The sequence below is a fragment of the Leptonychotes weddellii genome, chromosome 3 (assembly GCF_054177405.1).
Source record: "Leptonychotes weddellii isolate Sample4059 chromosome 3, ASM5417740v2, whole genome shotgun sequence".
Lineage (NCBI taxonomy): Eukaryota > Metazoa > Chordata > Mammalia > Carnivora > Phocidae > Leptonychotes > Leptonychotes weddellii.
In genome coordinates, this window is record NC_138371.1 from 124,046,428 (window position 1) to 124,066,074 (window position 19,647).

General features: G+C 42.3%; 1 protein-coding gene across 4 annotated transcripts in view; it reads right to left on the reverse strand.

Annotated features, from left to right (window-relative positions):
- Positions 1 to 165: 165 nt before the first annotated feature.
- The window catches only part of LRCH1 (leucine rich repeats and calponin homology domain containing 1), a 181,566-nt gene continuing 162,084 nt past the window's right edge, over positions 166 to 19,647 (reverse strand). For 2 of the 4 annotated variants that reach the window (XM_006743249.3, XM_006743250.3), the window contains 2 exons: positions 19,007 to 19,084; positions 166 to 11,346 (listed from right to left, as the gene is read on the reverse strand). In XM_006743249.3, coding sequence (XP_006743312.2) covers positions 11,140 to 11,346; positions 19,007 to 19,084 — 285 coding nt within the window. In that variant the 3' untranslated portion in view covers positions 166 to 11,139. The remainder of the gene's footprint in view (positions 11,347 to 19,006; positions 19,085 to 19,647) is intronic. The other 2 variants (XM_006743251.3, XM_081814942.1) reach the window with 1 other exon arrangement.

The following is a 19,647-nucleotide window of genomic DNA, read 5'->3' on the forward strand; positions in this document are numbered from 1 at the left end:
GAAAAAAAAAAAAAAAGGTTGGAAAATATATATATTACAGACGCACACACACTCATATATATATACACTAGATAATTGCTACAGTCTATTTCAGCAACGACACCCTAGGATTTCTTTTGTGACTATGGTCAACCTTCGTATCAGATGGGTAAGTCAGGCAGAAGATGGTTTGTACAAATTCAAAGTTTTAATGGCTGTTACTTATAAAAGAAAGGATATTTGCACTGTGTACATTCTGTCCACTTCCGGTACTCTCAGCTGACCATGCCCGTTTTATTGCACATATAAACAGTGTACAAGGATCTTGAAGATGTTACGTAGCCATACATGGACTGCATTTAAAAGGGAAAAAAAAGCCATTGCACAAAATATTGACGTCATTTGTATTATACAGCCAACTTTAAGAAAAATACTGAAGATTAGTATCAAAAGAAATATTTTAATTTTGGGGGGAAAAATCTCTCAGAACAAGGATTACAGAGCTTCATGTTTGCCATATATACACATAAAAAAAAAATATTTCAGGACCCTGCGTTCTGAATGCCCGTCAAGGTGCGGCAATCTGAATTCCTATTTCCATATCGACCTTGGCACGTTGTTGACCTTGAATACGCTCTTTGCCCAATACGCCTTTCTCTTTTACATCATGACGCTATTTGACAGAACAGGTATTTGTGCAGTACAGGAACATATTAAAATAGATTTTACGTTAGGTTAAAGTGCACAGTACATTTGACAGGAAATAACTGCTAGCTGCCAATCCAAATGACCGTTTCCAGTAACCGCCCCCCATCTCGCCCCTCGCAGTGGGCAGCCGTGGCATTGACCGACGGGCGTCGGAGTTCAGTGCCTCCCATCCTCGCGGCGCCCACCCGGGTATCTGTCCGCCGACACTTACAGGGGCTTCTCACGGAAGTGAGGCTGCAGTCGGCCTTTGCGAGACTGAAAGACGAACGAGCGGGCTCTCTGCGTGCCAATGGCCACGCGTGGAAGCGCGTCCGTGACGCCTTACGCGAGTCCCTCAAGCCAGCACAGGTCCCTTTCCTTTGCTGGCTCTTCTCTAGCCGTGTTTTGCCTGAACTTCCTCCTCCTTAGGCTACTCCGTCTCCCAACAGCCCTTCCCGAGCCCGCTCCTAAGCCTGCGTTGGCGTAACAGGGGGCTGCCCCCCCGAGTGGGGGACTCATTCCTGTGGTTTCACACCAGAGGCCGTGACTCCTGCAGCGTTTTAGGGAAGCCGCCAACTAAATTACAATGAGACGAGCACGTCTGCCTCTCGGAATCATTTTCTCTTTTAAGACAGGCTGGCAGTTGTGAGAAGGGCTGGTCGCCTGATCCATGTCCCATGTGCCATGTGCCATTCTTGCTCACTCCGTCAAAGCTGTCCTTACAAAAGCTTTTTGGTCAAACAGTAGACTTTTTCTTATCTCTACTTACCTAGACCATTTCCTTATCATCTACCTTTGGTGCTAGACTTTCTTTCATTAGCCAAGTTACAGTGCAAAATTATACTTCAAGACACATGACGCTAACACTTACGAGTTCTTTGTGTTAAAACGTGAATGTTTTGTGCATAGCAAAATAAGTCTGAATCCAAAAAAATAATTGTTCACATTTCATCTTCAAGTTTAATATGCCTTTTTTTTTCTTCATCACAGCTATTTACAAATAACTTTGGGGTACTCTCTTGATTTCAGTCGGTTTGTTATGTGAGAGGACAACAGGGCTGCTGGAATGTAGGAAACTGGATGGAATGCAGAAATATAAATAAAACCATGTTCCATAAACCAAAGTGTAAATAATGCCTCCCCAGAAAACAGTTCTCGTCACAGAAGCACCTGTTTTTGGCTTAAAATTTTTTTTTTTTTTTTTGCTGAGTCACATACACCAGAATACATGATTACTGAGACCTAGAACTACTGCACACCAAAGAGGATAGAAAATAATTCAATATTTATAATATTAAAATAAAGTGTTTAACCACAAAAAAGCAGTAATAAAATAGTTTCCTAATTTACAATTTGCATCCAAAGGATGAATAACAACTCACTAATAAATAATATTTATATAAATATTTTGTATGTCGAAAATAGTTTTTTAAAAGGCAATGGTCTCAAGAAAGGTCTTAAAAAATTTGGTGGTGAGAAACCTGATTGTGTCCCCCTCCCCCCACTGAATACACAAGAAGTCTGGTTTGAGTAAAACAGATGCATCTTGCTGCAAAACGGCTGTGCTTGGTGTGTTGGTAATGGCAGTGGGTGAGCGTGGAAGGGATGAAGGAGGTCGTAAAAGGCATTGACGGGCTGCTCAGCTCTTCACCGGCAGTTCCCTCGCTGGCTTTAAGGTAAATATCTTTCCTATCTTAACAATGGAAGTCAGTTCTGGAAGGTGGACAATCTTCCTTTCTGTCCTCCCTTCAATGCAACCAGAGCCAGAGAACTGACAGGCGGTGAGCGGGAGGGCAGGAGGAGCAGGTGCTGAGAGCAGAGTCCAGGACTTCGGATGAGAGGAGAGTCTGAACCGACCCCAAGGAGAGGAGCTGGTTTCATGTGAACAGAGTCTTTGTTACCGTTACATCTAGTAACGCTTGAACGGTAATGCCCACTTTGACCAGGCCTTTCTCTTCAAGGATGTGATGGGGTAGACACAGTTTTTCCTAAAAGGAAGAAGAACACAGCGTCAATTTTTAGATGACCGAAAACATAATCATAAAATCTTAGAGGACACCAGTGACAGGAGTTCAGCTGAGCTCTGACATGTGCCTGTCTGATCACCTCAGACTGTGCTCCCTCCCTTGCTTTCCACCCGCTGGCAAAGATCTTTTCTGTGTTTGCAGAGAAAATACCGATTTTTCACAAGTGAGGGCTGTTCCAGAAAGTCTCCCAAGCATCTTAGAATATGCAATAGATCTAAACATTAAAAAAAAAAAATCTTTATTCTAAATAACTGAGCTACATAGTCAGGGGGGAACCAAACACCAAGAATATATTAGATTACATTCTTATAAAGTAAAATGCACATAGCCTCTCACACATTTCAAAGAAACTAGGACACTCATTTATACAGACCATGTACCATTCTACTGACCATAAACCTTGATTTTATTTGCTGTGATCTCTGAAATGGAGGTATTGCTGGTGGGCTTGGTATCCTTTCTTCATGGTTTACGAACAGCCTTGTAAATAAGTAATTTTAACCACAGCCTTCAACAGTCTCCCTTTTAGGACTCTGTCATAAAACGGTCAAAGACACAAATGTCCTGTTACTTTCTCAGGTTGAATTTTTGCTCTTGGGAAATGGCCGGTACATACAAGTCAAGGAAAACAACGCAAATCACTCCTTATATGTGGAGAACCTTGCATGCTCAACCAAACAGTTTACAAAAGAACACAATAAAATAATTTCACACCTTTGTCATTTGGCTCTGGGAATGAGGGGAATCTCCTTGCAGAACATGTCTCCTTGGCTAGGGAAAGACTCCACAGCAAACACTCCCTCTTGGCTACCGGATCCCGGTATGTTCTCCACAAGCCCAATGACAGCTGTTTTTAAGGACAGTTTAAAGGGGATGTGACCACACCCCAGGCGTTGGACGAAGTGTTTACCATGAGGCCAATCAGGGTCTTGGACACTTCTGCTTCATCTCATGGGACTCTTGCTTAAGGAACCAGATCTTCCTGCTGCCTCAAGTGCAAAGCTCTCCAGAAATTACCACAGACACAGGCGTTCTGCTCTTGGAAAGATCTTCGAAGGACACACAATGACATCTCCAGTAAGTTGTTCCACCATCTGAAAATGTCATTTTCCTACACGCTATCGATCACCTTATTACCCCTATCCCTCCTCCTTCCCGAACTTGTGGTAAATGCAAAGTATCTCAGACTCTGTGTCTGGCACCAGGTCTTAAGAAATGGCCCCACATCAACATAGGACAACGGATTCTTTAGAACACAATTTTAAAACCATTATTTCCCGTGTCTGCTCTGTACCATAATGAGATGATCTTGCCAATGGCATAGTCAGTGGGCATTCAGGTTTATGCTGCTTGCCAACTTAGTAGCCACATGTCAACCTGAGAAAGAATGGGGGGCTCTGTGCCAGGTGGGCACGAAGCCAGGATGGGCCACAGCCAGACGTCAGGGTAGATCCTTTCCTGAAGCCACTGTCACGGGCTTGTGAAAGCACCTCAATCTGGCATTTCATTGCTAAGGTTCCACAGGGGCAGGGGTATGTTTACCCCATTCTTATGATCTCCACAGCACCCAGGCTGACATCAGGCTTCATAGGAAATTACAAATGGTCACTATTATGGTTAAGCTCCTGGTACGAGACATTACTTGGGGAAAAAAAAGGTCTCGTATTTACACCATATGCTAAAATCAATTTGAAATGAATTAAAGAGTTAAATGAACATCTCTCCTAATAAAACAGAGATGAATAGTTAGCATTTTCTCTTATAAATAAATGGAGAATTTTCTAAGTTAAAAAATGATACAAAAATCACAAAAGATAAAAACAATTGATTGCCTTAAAGTTTAAAGCTTCCATGTGTCAAAAAAACCCCAAACTGGGGCACCTGGGTAGCTCAGTCGGTTAAGCGTCTGCCTTGGGCTCAGGTCATGATCCCAGGGTCCTAGGATCGAGCCCAGCATCAGGCTCCCTGCTCAGCGGGGAGCCTGCTTCTCCCTCTGCCTGCCACTCCCCCTGCTTGTGCTCTCTCTCTCTGTCAAATAAATAAATAAAATCTTAAAAAAAACCAAATTAATTAAAAGATAAACACCAAACTCTAACAAAAGTATTTGCATCAAATTACAAAGGGTTTTATATGACACGTTGGTTTAATAAATCATTGAGAAAAGCAGTAACGGATCAAAAGAACACTGGGTGAGGAACACAAATAGAAATCTTAAAAGGATGCACACAAGCAAGGCATTTTGAAAGACACTTTGCTTCTTGCCCGCGGCGTTTGCTTATATTTAGTCCTAAATGTTCCTGAATTCAAGTACGAATATTTCCACAGGGTCTAAACTCTGTGTACAACATGGCTTTTATGGGGCTACGTGCCCTAAACTAAGTCTTGCTTGAGATGCAACATGGCCCTATTAATGGCTGCACCAGTCCCTGTGAGGAGTGCTGGCTCCAAGGCTCCAAGCTAGAGGCCATGGTTGGGAGGGGGGCTCCAGAGAGACAGGGAGGGGAAAGTACTGAGGTCTCAACCTCCCACTGATGGGACTTCTGGAGACGACACAGACTCACAGACTGAGCTAGCTTAAGGTCATCCTCTCTCCCAGCCCTTTAGTTTTCCAACTGGCATTTCTCACCTTCCTGGTCTCCTCACTCCTAAACCAGGTGCAGAGTCCGAGAGTCTCGCTTCCACCCTCACAGCTGACAATGAGAAGTACACAGAAGACATAAAAAGCTACTTCTCACTTCCTTCCTGTCTTTCTCCTTTCATTCAGATGCCCTGAAGAATCCCAGAAAGAAGTGCCCTCAGATTACTTGGATGGGGTCGGAGGTGCCTACAAAGACTGGTCTAAGGTAACAGAAACATAAAAACACAGCAGTTCTGGTTACTTTATCACAGGACTGGGATGAAACCTGATAGGAATGATGAGCCGAGGCACTGGCTGACAGGCCGAGCGAGGGGAGCCTGCCGGAAATGAAGAGGGTAGCAAGGATGGCCGGAAGGCCATCTCCCACCGCGGTAGTCCTGCCACTGCAGAGGCCAGGGGGCACTGGGGAGGGTCCAGGAAGTGACCCAGGAGTTGGGATAGGGAAGGAACTGCGGTACATTCACAACTGGATCAGAAGTGACAGAGAAGGGCCACGACCTAAACCTGGATAAAAGGGATTTAAAGCAGAGATTCTGCACATTCACACTGACTTTAAATGCATTTAAATTTATTTCCTTGTTAGAGGAGCCTAGCGGCTTTCCTTGAGAATGTGGCACCACTGTTGTGTTTCCTTTTAAAGCACAGGGCAGAGTCATAAAGGAGTATCTTACATAAATGTCATGCTTCCGAACCCCTCTGAAGAACTCGAGCTTTGTGTTGCTTCTCCGATGGTGGAATCAGTAAGGTTCCCTCACATGCCGTTAATTTTTTTCCCCCCTATGTTTACATCTTGAGGCAGAAGAGTCTATCTGACTAGCTACATGATGGGCTATGTGAGGGAAAAAAATCTGGGCTATTAGAGTGAAAAAGCGAGTTTCATGTAAATTTTGAAAGGAAAATGTGTCAAGAGCATGGTTTTTAAACTTATTTGGTTTCATTTAAAAAAAAAAAATGTTCTTTAAACCCAGTTATTTCACTTGATTTGCTAGCTTCAGGGAAGAGATCCGACTTCGTGACCAGCGCTGAAGGCTCCGTGTTAGTGTGGCTTGTGAGGGCCGCTGTGCCATATTCTTGCTGGAGATGAACCCTAGCACTGGAGCCCATCCTTCCTTGTCCGTCGTGACCCAAAGACGTCACCGTTCCTAGTTATTTGTCACCACGTAATTGGTGTTGATTGGAAACTTTCCCTGAAATGGGGCAGAACTGCTTGGTTGCTTCCATGTAACTTAAGCATAATAATATAAATAAATAGTTGGGGGAAAAAGAAAAAGAGTTGGGTCACCCAACTCTTTTTCCACAGCAAACAGGGCTGGAAAAGGCAGGCAAGCCATAAACAGTAAACGCTAACTCAGAAAGATGCCCGGGGCCCCTCCGACATGCTCGGTGCCAACGCTACAGATCTGCATTGCTTACTTCTCTAGGACAACTGTGTCAAGCGGATAGAATACCTCTGTTTTACAGATGACAAAACTGAAATGTAGAGAGTTTTAGCAACTTTGTTAAAGTCCCACAGCTGGTAACTACTGGAACCAGGATTTGACCATGCGTCTCCTCTCCTGGCCGGGGCTCTTTCCACAACATCGTGCTGTTGCCCATAAATTTTACCTTCATCCGTAGGTGGGAAGCCCCACCAAGTTCAAGATCAGGTGGGGGGGTCACAGAACCCTCAATTTGGGAACAGGCGTTAGCTCGGCGACTTGGCTTGTTGGGCTTCTCTTCAGGGAGAGCAACAGACCTCTCATCCCAGAGGAAGACGCCTCGCGGGAGCATCGCTGCCTGGCTCTCCTCCTTCTATAGTTCCTCGTGCTCCCAAACAGCCACGCACCTCCTTCCAGGCCCAGCTGCTAGACTAAGAAGAAGTCATTTATGTCCGCATAGTTCATATCGTCCAGCCTGTTTCTCAAATGCACGTTCCTGGCGCTGAAGTGACTGAACTGAAAGCAGAACTGTCTGCATGATTTTCACGTGAGAGAGCTTCAAGTTCTGCCACCTGAGCGTTCTGAGGGGCGGTCACCTCCTGTATAAAGCAGAGACCACGTCACACTCCTACAGACCGAGACGGTGTCCTGTCGCTCTCCATGGGAGTCTCTGCCTTCCAGCCCTGCCACCGTCAAGTGCTTCCTCCCTCGGGAATACGTCATTCTCCACACGTATCTGCCCCCTTTCTCACGTCCCTAACCTGCACCCTCCTCCCCTGGCTATTCCTACACACCTTTCAGGTCTCCGTGTAAACATCACAGTTCCAAAAAGGCTTCGCAGATTCCCCGTTCCCCATCAGGGTCCGGTCCCCTGCCGCGTGCTTTGCAGAATCTTGTGTCACCCTGAATTGCATCTTATTTGTCCGCTAGGTCAGGGGTCCAAAACCCACTGCCTGCGGGCCTAGTCAGTCCACAGCCTGTTTTTGTAAATAAAGTTTTACTGGAACACTGCCATGTCCATTCACTGACGAGTCATCGACGGCTGCTTTCAGGCTGCACCAGCGGAACGGAGTAGTTGTAACACAGACTGCACAGACCACAAAGCCTACGATATTTATAATCTGGTACTCGACAGAAAAATGTTGCTGACTCCTGGTCCAGACTGCAAGATTTCTGAAGACAGGGTCATGTACCCCCAAGGTCTACCACAAAGGCTTACTCAAAGACTGCTCATTCCATATTTGAGGAATGAATAAATGAACACAAGCACAAAGAAAATCACACTGAAAAGCCAAGGAATGGACTCTGATAGTCTCAAAGAAGAAAAAAGTGCACATTCTACATATAACTGATTGTTTATTGAGAACTAATTTCAAAATCTGAAGCCTAACTTTAAACCCAAATCTCCTGAAATAAAATGGTATTAAAATATGTTTCATTTACTCCAAAATCACTTCAGGCTCCTGAAATTTTAATCCATTGTCCAGTACTTTACCTGGTAAGAGGCAACAGCCTTTGTCCTTAGGACGTCTTGTCCTTATAAAACAGCATGGATTTTAGAGAGAGAACCCTAGCCACCAGGCACTGAATTTAATTTCTTACTCACAAAAAAATGGTATCAGGGTATCGAGTGACTTTTTTTTTTAAACCTATTCTCATTGAGGAAATTCCTTCTCAGTTGTCTTACTTTTGAGTTCTGCAGGGCCCCTCTCCACCAGCCCGATTCCATAAGTGTCTTGCCCCGAACAGTGAGCCACATGTGACTCACAAATCCGTAAATAGAGGGAATGAGTAGACACATTAGCTGTGACATACTGTGGAAATCCTGAGACTGAGTGGTGAGCTGCCACCAACTGGAGGACCTGGAGAAAGAGAACCTTCTCTTTCACATAAATCTATCTCAAAGAGAGAACATAAACAAACAATTGGTTCCTTTTATCAGGCACTGCAAGTACTGGGAAAATGGTCTTTCTTGTGTGAGGAAGGAGATTTAACATGCACATATAAATCACACAACTAAGTCCCTGCCCACCTCTCAGACGACAAGCACGTCACACTGTAATGGCAGGCCTCACGTGGGCATATGAGTTGGTGTGTGGGTACCTCGGGGAAGAACCATGGAGAGGCTTAATATTCTGAATAGAAATGAACAGCCTGACAATGGGCAAGACCGTGCATTCCAAGTTTTGCCTAAAGGGCTAAATTAATTGTGTTCTGCTAGTTACCATGCCACTTGATTAAAAAAAAAAAAAAAAAAACCCATCCCACAGATCCCAAGAGGAGCGGCATGTTAGGTTACAGATACATTAATGACATGAGAAATGAAAATGCATCCAAAGAATCCTTTGATGCCAGAAGTGAAATACGAACACAGCCTGAGAATGATGTCAAGTCATCTCTGAAAATTAAATCTGATCTCACATGATTGCTCTACTCAGTTTTTATTGATAGAATTTTCTTTCAAGTGCCACCCTGTAAGTCATCTCTCTTCTTCCCTTTTGCCCCCCCACTCCTCCCAAAGAAGAACAAAAAGAAACCCAAACAGTGATCATTAAGGGAAGCCTCAGTGCACTGCAGAGCCGGATGGAGATGCAGAGAGCTGCTCTGGGTGGGCACAAATCAGTGCATCGATGGGCTGATGAAAACCTGGAATAATCACCCGAAATGTGTTTATTAAACAACTTATGGCTCAGGGTGCTCATTAGACTTTGCACAAAGGGCTTTTATTGTGTCACAGATTGAAGGGGACAAGATAGCCCCACAAGCAGTTCAGTACATCTGTGGGTTATTTATACACAACCGAGGTTAATTAGAGAACTTCCACATACCCTGTATTTCACCAATCAACACAAAATCAGGAGGGAAAAGCTCAGCTAACTCAAGGTATTTTCATGTAAAGAATGTTTCCTGTTAGAAAATCTAATGCAGCAACAAAGAATATTTATAAATATACTCTTCTAACCATGTGGGTTTTGCATAATCTCAAGTCCCCTGGATTCATGGAAGCATTCAGAAAAATAAGATTATCTTCTTAGTAGCCATCGATGTAGACTCTTCACAACTCAGTAAATTAGAAATTATCTTGAGGAAGTTAACATCATCATCTCCCAAATTTAAGAAATAGTATTTGGCAACCAGATGTAAAGTGAAGCCTAGGGGAAGCTGTCTGAACCGTGGAGGAGGGCATTCTCATAGTATAAAAAGACATCCCAGAACCAGAAATATCTTGGCCTAGACAGGATTCTAATGTTGTTTTTTTTTTTTTCTTTTAGTTACAAACTGATCACATTGCTCAAAAAGCGGATATAGTTAACATACAATCTTGTAAGCTTGCTTAAGGATAGAAGCAGCTTGCTAATGTCACTGGAAATCAAAGGTTAAATGGAAATTTCAGGCCATTAGGGAAACTACATTCTTCTAAAACGAGAGCAATCTTATTGTTGGCTTCTGCCATAGTAACCCAAGTATTAGGACCGAGAATGTTCCATGACTCATGGCTTTATTTGAAAGCAAATACAGTCAAATCCATCACATTCTTGACCTGCAGTTATGATGTGATGTAGCAAAAAAGGAAAAGGACCCATTCCATTATTTAAAAATAGAAATCCCTTCTGGAAAATGCTTTTCTAGGAGCTCAGAATAGACCTAACAAGGAGCAAAAGGTAAAAATATGCACAAAGCGATGCGCAAGCGAATCCTCCAGGTGGCACTCTAACAGCAATGCCGCTCCTTCCCCAGCTGCCCCGCTAGGTCTCATGCGGCGGGGCAGAGGGGCTCCCTCAGGGTAGGGGTGGGCGGCAACCCTCCCTGGCGCCCCTCACCGCTCCCATGGCAGGAAACAGGGAGGAATCCAACTGCATGGCCAGCAAAGCAGTCATTTGCCCATGGTAGTTTTCAAGTTGGTCAATAATGGTATTATTAAAGACTTTTATAGGCCAAATTGGGAGCCAAATGCCAGTTTTCTGTCCCCTCTGCAAGGTGGCCCTTCTACACCTCAATTACCGAGTCCTGAATTAGGATCCGACACTGACCCAAAGGAAAGATTTCCATATCCTAAATCCCCTCTGCTCCTGTTCTGGAATCTTCTTCCGCTCTACCAAGGGCAACGAAGCTCCCTGGGAGAGAGAGCAGAACTGCATAGCACTGCTGCTAGCACTATGTGAATGAGAAAGCGTGAGGTTTGGACACACTTGTTGCTGTTTTTTCACTAAGGGAGAGAAATTATTTGTGCTTTGGGAAAAATCTGACTCGTAATGTCTGGCTTCAAAACTCCAGAGATTACTAAAGAGATGACAGGGATGGAAGTTGGCCAGGCAAAGGCTCAAATGGAGGAAGGACCCTGCGATAGATCAGGGTGACATAGCAGAGTGTTTGGATGCACATGCAGACGTTATGCAGACAGAGCATTCCAGTGGTAAGTGACATAGATTAGCACTATAAAGAGAATATGGACAAGACAGAAGCTTATAAGGTCCCTGGAGCGGAGGGCAGAAGTTGGTTGTGGGGGTTTCTCCCCAAGTGCCAGGAGAGTGTCAACAGTCTTTCGAACGTGATGAAAGTCCGACTGCAGGATGTCATACGAAGAGCAGAGGTCGGCCTATTCCGTGGGCAGCCATTAGAACAGAAAGAGACAGTGCATACAATTAAAAATACACGCATTTCTGGTTACTAGCAAATGGCAAGAGTAACCCCTTATTTCAAGCAGGTAAAAACCCACTCCACCATCAAAGATTTTTTTTTTAATCCATTACAAAAGAGAAGTAGCATACCCAACGTGTTTTCTGCAAACAGTGCAAAGAAATCCTCCACTCACAATGCCACTACTAAGGAATAGCATGTTCTGCAATTACTAGGCCATTCCGGCATCGAAACAGTTTTAATGTTGAAGTGGAGTCATGTGCTCACCAGTGGCATAAAAATAAGAGCTTTTGGCTAGGGACATTCAGGACCTAACCTTACCTAAGGGAAGAATATAAACTTCCAAGTTGAATCCCCACCTGTCCTCACTATTCTCAATGTATTCTTCAGCCTGGTTTATGAAGACTGAATGAGTATCAAGCATTCCTCTCTGAAAGGTAATACGTACACCTAATTTTTTTGTTTGTTTGTTTTAGGGTTACTGGTAAACTCTGGGGAATGCTGCTTTTAAGTATGTTCCTACATGTGTCAGAAAGTACATTAAATTTCGTGGTTTTGCAGCCACACATAAACCAAAGTCTAGAGGAGGCTTCTCAGATGTGCAGTTAGCATAAAAGTACAGGGCCGCATGGGGCTGTTATGTAAATTTCTTCACCACTAAACAGGTAACGGTGGGGCACAGCTCTTCTGAGTGCCTCTGAATATCTGTTGCTGTCAGGAAGCAAACCGTTTCCTGATTCACTGTGTTCCTGAACTGGAAATGACCACAGCTTAACATTAACAGTGGTTATAATTGACATGTCAATAGGAAAGAGAAGTAGTTTTGTGTCCAGATTAAACAAGGATTGAAAATATTTGTATTTCATAAATGCAGCTTTATTTCAAAATTGGCAAAGTATTTAAAATATATGTAACATATATTTTATAACATACTTTGCTACAGTTTTACCCTTTGTTTTAGCCTCATTGCTAAGCAGATGCAAATCGCAGAGCCACTCAAAGATTCTAAGATAGATATGCTGTCTTGCTTATATCCTCTGAAGTTAGCTTGATGCCCTCAGATAAATAGGAATACTACAACAGCAAGTGGGATGAATAAGATTAAAAACAGACAGCTCTTATTTTAATTTATGAAGGTAGAGAAGCTGCTGTTAAGGAAAGGCTTTTTAAAGATATCAAGTCATGTTATATCTATTCAGATCACGAATCTTTTCTCAGTGGATTTGGAGGAATCAAACTACCACTGTTATTTTCCTAAGAATTAAAACAGCTACACAGAGATTTGGTTTCACTGGGAGAGAGACGCTGGTCAAGGACTAAGGGGATGGGGAAACATCTAAGGAAAGAAGTTTTTATTGCAGTAAGAATTTTCTATTGCAATGTTGTGCTTTAACCAGTGAAATCTGAGCAAAGCAGACATAAGACAGAAGGCATCCACAAACTGAAATGTGATTTTCACAAAAGTGGGTATTTCCATGTTAAAAGCAAATCATTCTATCTCCAGTGTGTATTTTAATACACTTCCCAGGACCCTATGGAAAATGGTCTGCTCCCCAGCAACGTGGTCAAAGAACTTGAATCGGATTATCCTTGTGGTGTTCTTGGAGTAGCATACTTCTCACATGGGTAGCCAACACAGACCTTTCTTCTCCTCCTGGAATTAATTTCATGATGCCACACATTCTGGGCTTAATTCAGATTGAAGTGGGTAGGGCCTAGACTCACAGCCCATGGTGGCTGGTTTAAACTAAATCATGATCTCTAAAGGAAAAGGCATGGGTCTAAGATCATCTGGTAGGCAAAAACTGGAATCACCATAACGTGGGGAGTGTGGGCTGCTGGGGCCCTCTCAGACCGGCGCTCTGATTCTGTCCCACATCCCATTTGAGCAGCCCCTGCGGGGGATGCTGGGATAAGAACGAGGGTTAACACCGCTGGGAGAAAGGAATTTTCTGACCCTCGTGCCTACCAAATTAAAGTTGTAATGAGAGGGACTTAGGGATTATACATTTCTTATCTTAAAATTAAAATAGGAAAATGCTAAAAAGGAAGAAAATTTAAAGAGGCAAAATTTCACTCTGTATTACAGAGCCTTAGTAATGACTGCAAGGCATTTGAAAAACACAGTTAATACACTCAGAGTCCTCAGAGGCAAGTGTGGATGCTAATTCTCACTATAGAGAACAGAAATCACAATTGCCAGAGGTTAACTGATTCTCTTAGAGTCAACACAAGAATGTGTGACTAAGCTTACTATTAAAGATTGGCCCAGCTTCCCTGAATACTATGGACACAAACAGAAATGTAGACAGATCAGGCAAAAGGTCTGGTTTATAAATGTTCTGAGTGTCACACAGTCTAAATTCTAGGAGATTTAGAATGTATTCAGTTTATTTAAATATAATTTTAATTTTTAAGGTCAACATACTTACAAAGTTTTTTTTTTTAAGCTAAGATAACAAAGCTCAGGAATGTTGATAGTCATTCTGAACATTTAAGGTGCTGATGGACAAGGTATAATTTGGTGGGGGTGGAGTGAGGTAACAAAGGGTTTCCAGAATTTTCTCCAAATATATGAGAACTAATCATCAATTTTAAGGACTTACAGACTAACTGTTCTATCAGTAAGCTACTTTATCTACAATTGTAATTAAAGATGCTGCTTTTAAAATGTTTATATAAAACAGAGTAGAAAAATTTCCCTGGTGAACCAAAAAAATATCTATTTTCTAATACTTTTAATGCTTCATAAATCAGAAGTTTCTTTTGACCTGCGACAACACTAATAAGAGCCCCAAACTGCCCTAAATTTGAATCAATTTGGAAACCCCCAATAGCCAACCATGAATCTTCAACAACAAGTTTACAGGCCAAGAAAAGAAGCCTCAGTATGTCCATTAAGAGCCTCATGAGTCCAAGGCTTAACCGAAGTCAGATTCTCGGACACAAAGAATGTATCCTCAAGAATCTGAAAGGCCACCAAGGGTAGGCCTGTCTTCAAGATCAAGTTGATGTTGGGGCGCCTGGGTGGCTCAGTCGTTAAGCGTCTGCCTTCGGCTCAGGTCATGATCCCAGGGTCCTGAAATCGAGCCCCGCATCGGGCTCCCTGCTCAGTGGGAAGCCTGCTTCTCCCTCTCCCACTCCCCCTGCTTGTGTTCTCTCTCGCTGTGTCTCTATCAAATAAATAAAATCTTTAAAAAAAAAAAGATTAAAAAAAATTAAAAAAAAAAAAAGATCAAGGTGATGCTTGCACCAGAAGTCAAAGACAGCTTGCACAGTCTGACGACTGGCATCATTACCACAAGGAGCTCTGGGTGGTGCGGGCACCATCACCCAATCCCTAGATTTTCCAAGGCACCATGACGCACCTGCAGTTACTCCTTCGACTGCTAAGCACCCCCCCCGCCCCCTCCAAGCAGGGAAAGCAATTATGGAGCTGCAGGATACAGATGAGCTTAAACGGACTCGTACAGCTCAGAGAAATCATAGGGGTCCGATGATTTCCAAACTATGTAGGATAGTAGCAGTAGGATACCTTTTCCCCCAAAGAAAATGTTAGCTGGAAATCCAATATATGCTATAGACAAAGGAGAAACTGCTCTGGCGCATTCAAGGGGGCAAGAATGATCTGTAGTCTCCCCCCTTGGCTTTCCCTTACCTCCCGTGCTGGCCACTGGAAAGACTCCAGGGTTCTGAAGAAGACGATTTGAATTTACTGCTCAAGTCCAACACCTGCAATCTGCAGATCGGGGAGCTCGGTCACAGAGAGCCAGGTTCAAACTCCAGCTCTGCAGCTACCAGCTGTGAACGTGAGCTTAGGAAATTGTTTAACCTCTCTGGACTTTAATTTCCTCAGGGCATGGCAATAAAATATTTACCTCCAACCCTCCATGGTAAGCATTTAAGATGATGCATAGATAAGAAGTCCTCAATAAAAGGTTAACCGCTGCTACTTTTAAGGAGTTAGCCTCAGGGCGCAGAACTAGTTAACAGCACAAGTAGGGATAATTGACCCCAAACCTCGTGCATTCCCTCCCTCTGCTCACAGATCCCCTTCACCCACTCACTCTTCTCCTTCCAGGTTATGTTCACTCCGGTTATGTCCCTTTAGCGGAGGAACTGGTCCCCAAACCAAAACCCCAACGCACCTGAAATGGGGAGCAGGAAGGAAAATTACCTGCGCTGAAATAACTATTGGAAGGGATGTCATCCCCTCCACTGAGAAAGAAACTTGCCGGCGAGTGCTACTTCTGGTTCATTTTTAAGGACCTTTCCTTGGCATTCTCATTAGCAAGCCTCTACCTCATCCCAAGTCCCTCTCAGTTAATAGCAAGGAATTCTCCTGTCATCCTAACAGAATTTCTCCATGTTCCCATCACTAACGTCTTTCTGTGATGTCATCTTCTTTCCATCAGTAGCAGCTGCTGTTCCAAATCCTGTCTGTTCCCCCGACTGAGGAGCCAAGGGGATAGACCCAGCCTCACCCAAACGTCACAAATAACGCACAGAGGTCTGGAGTGGCCTTAACCTGTCTACATATGCTAACCTGCAGCAAATACGCAGACCACAGCCAGGTCGAAGAAGGCACATTTACGGGTAAGCCACACCAGAACCTCTCTACCCAAGCGCAGAGTAAAGTGCTTCATGAACCTTGACCGACCCCGAGGCACAGAGCTGGGATTGTGTCCACGGGGACTTCTAAAGAAAATATAATAAACTGTAACAATCTGAACAATTTTAAAATTACTTCCATCCCTTCAGATTCTTTTATATGTAAAAACTCAACTAAATCTGCTCAGCAACCACATTCCACGCATAGGAACCTGACAAAATTATATAAGCTGCGGAGGCTGACTTGGCCTTGGCGTTTCGAACAGTGATTCCATTATGAAGGACATCAAAGGCAGGGCTTAGAGCACGGCTGTGACTTTTCAGTCTCTACGGGAAGAGTCATCACTGTCAATTAGTACTGAGCTTATAAGATGCAGAATTCAAGATCTCTGTGACTTATGAGTGTATGTGAGTAGATAAGCAATGGATGGAGAAGAAAGCAGGAAAAAGCTTACACACTGAGGAATTAACTATGTGACTGGGAAATCAATGACTATTTTGTTACCCAAATATGAGGTGTGATGCAATTAAGAAAATGTAAAGGGTACAGGTTCTCTCTCTCTCTCTCTTTTTTTTTGGTATGAGCCTTTTCAAATATCTGATCATAAATGGAGAATTTCTGCACTTAGGCTTGTGATATAATTATTTTTAATGTAAATAATTAATTGTAGTGTGCTACATATACATTAAAACATCCACCCCCTTCAGAAGTGAAAGAAGTGTATCTAAGGCGAAGGGAGTCATTTCACTCCTATCATATGCCCAGATGAAAAGATTTCCTCATTTCCCAGCATGTATTCCTCGTGCATTCTGAGATGAAAGCAAGCTCCCTGTGCGTCCAGGAAGATCTGCCAATTGCCTTCCAACGGCATTTCCAGTTTTCCACTAGAATATCCCTTCCTCACTTTTTCCACGTCTCGTTAAGAAGTTCAACTGCCAACTAACCACCAGACTTTTTCTAGTAGCCAGAAGCTTAACGTAACTCCAGTCCCTGGTGAAATGCTATTGGATTACCCAGCAGGATGGATATGTCTGTACACACACACACGCACACGCGAGCATGCACACGACCACACATGCACCGTTATACACCATGCAAACTTGAAAGACACCTACAATCTTAAAACATTTTCAAAACCAGCCTAAGTGATATATTTTACTAAGCAGAGTTGAATGGGACACTGGCAGGAAAGATTATTTATTCCCTGTAACTCAATCTTCTCAGAAATTAGGAACTGCTGATGAGTGCAAGGGGGGCACATTGCTAGGGGCATATTTCAGAAATTATGATACATTTTTCTCTGCCTATTATGGTAATTTAATGTCCTTTTCCCTACTTTAAAAGAAAATTGTAATCACCAGTCTTTACTCACAACACTTGGTTAAGGCCATTTCCATTTCATTTTGTATCACCATAAGCCAAAAAAATTTTCTGATGAGTTTAAAAAATATCACAGCGCATTAGGGAATTAGGTCGTAACTCACCAGTGCTTTTTCTAGGACAGACACAAATAATTTATCTTCTGAAACTTGGTACGATAGTTTTGATTCACACATGGAAATCTTACTAGCCCATGATGGAGTCCAATTATTAAAAATAGTATGTGTATAGGAATTAAAGATTTGAAGCCAACAATGTATATGCAATATTAAAACATACACATGTAATATAGACACACAGATTAACATTGTTGAAAGACATCTGGATTGACCACAAAGACATTGAGTCCATTATATAAATAGTACACTCTTTTTAAACATGAATTTATACGCTTTTCTTTGTTGATAGAGTTCTGATGTAATGATGCTTTAATAATTCTCTTCTTGTCCTCAAATACGATTAAAAATTGCACCACTAACCCCTTACTTTTGAAACTTAACAAGCTAAAAGAGGAAGGGAGGGAGGGAGAGAGGGAGGGAGGGAAGAAAGAAGGAAGGAAGGAAGGAAGGAAGGAAGGAAGGAAAAAGAGGAAGATGGGAGGGAGGGAGAAGAAGCCTTTCTCAATTCCAATACCTAACTCCTATCACTGAGTAGAATTACATTACAATATAATTCTTTCACATACTCATAAACAGGATTTCATGACAGAGTTTGTAGTTACTTTATCTCTGGCATATTAGAAAACATAGAAGAAAAATTTTAAAAATGTAATTTCTGGCTATTTCTGTTTATCACAATGATGATAAACTTCTCAACTTACCCCCAAATTCTGAGTGGATTGTCTTTTGTCTCCCGAAGAAATCATTTTGTTACTAATAGCAAGGTCCTTTAAAAGCCCCAAATTAGCTATCAGGCTGAGGCTGAGGCTGGGACTTAGCTTGGGAGAAAGAAAAAGTAGCCAAGTATAGTTGGGCTGGCTACAGGGAATGCCAATTGGGTCTACAGCGGACTAATGGGGAAAATGGAACTGCAAACAGAGAACAAATTATAAAGCAACATACAAACATTGTTATTATTATTGGTAATGCTTAATTACAATAATAACAATAATTATAATATTTTCAACATTGACTATTTTGATCCACATACCCAAAATGCAACTATTCAGGATGAAAATCAACAAATTAGTTGATTTTCAACTAGACCTGTCAACTACAGGTCTGCTTTGCTTAAGAGCTGTGGATAAGGAAAACCAACAGCTCCAAAATTCTACCCTATGGAACCTGCTAGAAGGCTCACTGGAGCCACAGTAATTTCTGTTCTTGGAGTAGGGAATCAAGCCAACTACATGTTTTTCTCCAGGTTGAAATTCTGCGTTTATTTCAAAACCTTAAGGAAATTATATTCCCTTTTCCCTCAGTATTGACCCTACCACTTTAAGCCATTTTAATTTCACTGCAAAGGAATTTAAACTAAATTTTGTATTAACTTATTTCATATTATTCCTCAAGAAAGACTGAGACTAAAAAGCATGTGCAAAGCTGTACATCCATTCAGTGGGTTCGAACACATATAATAAATGAAATCTGCACCAAAACATAGTTATTGGGACTAAGTTTGACGTTACCTCTGGTACTCCTAATTTTCGGCATGCTTCCAAAAAGTTTTCCACATTTCTTCTGCATTTGGCCATGCTAAGTTTGGGCTATAAATACAAATGTGCAGAAATAATGTATTATTAAAAGAGAAATAATTTTAATAACAGGTTAAGTTTTAAACTTTCTAAATGCCACAACTAATACATGTTCATTGGAGGAAAAAATACATAAGCAAAGAGAAGACAATAAATATCATCTAGAAACATCCACCTAGAGATAAAAATTAAGATTTTGGATTATATTCTTCCAGACATTGTATATGTGTGTGTGTGTATGTGTGTGTGTATGTGTGTGTAAAGATGTAAGTAAATGGGGCACCTGGCTGGCTCAGTTGGTAGAGCGTGCAACTCTTGATCTTGGGGTTATGGGTTCGAGCTCCACGTTGGGTGCAGAGATTACTTAAAAATAAAGTCTTAAAAAAAGATGTACATAACCATATGTACAACACTGATGTTTATGTAAGCAGAATTTCTGCATGTGTGCATACATGTGTATATGTATGTGTATACATGCAAATTTCTACATACATATGTATGTGTGTATGTATGTATACATACACACATGCATACTGACAGTTTTTATGGGATCATACTCTTGCGTAATCTGCTCT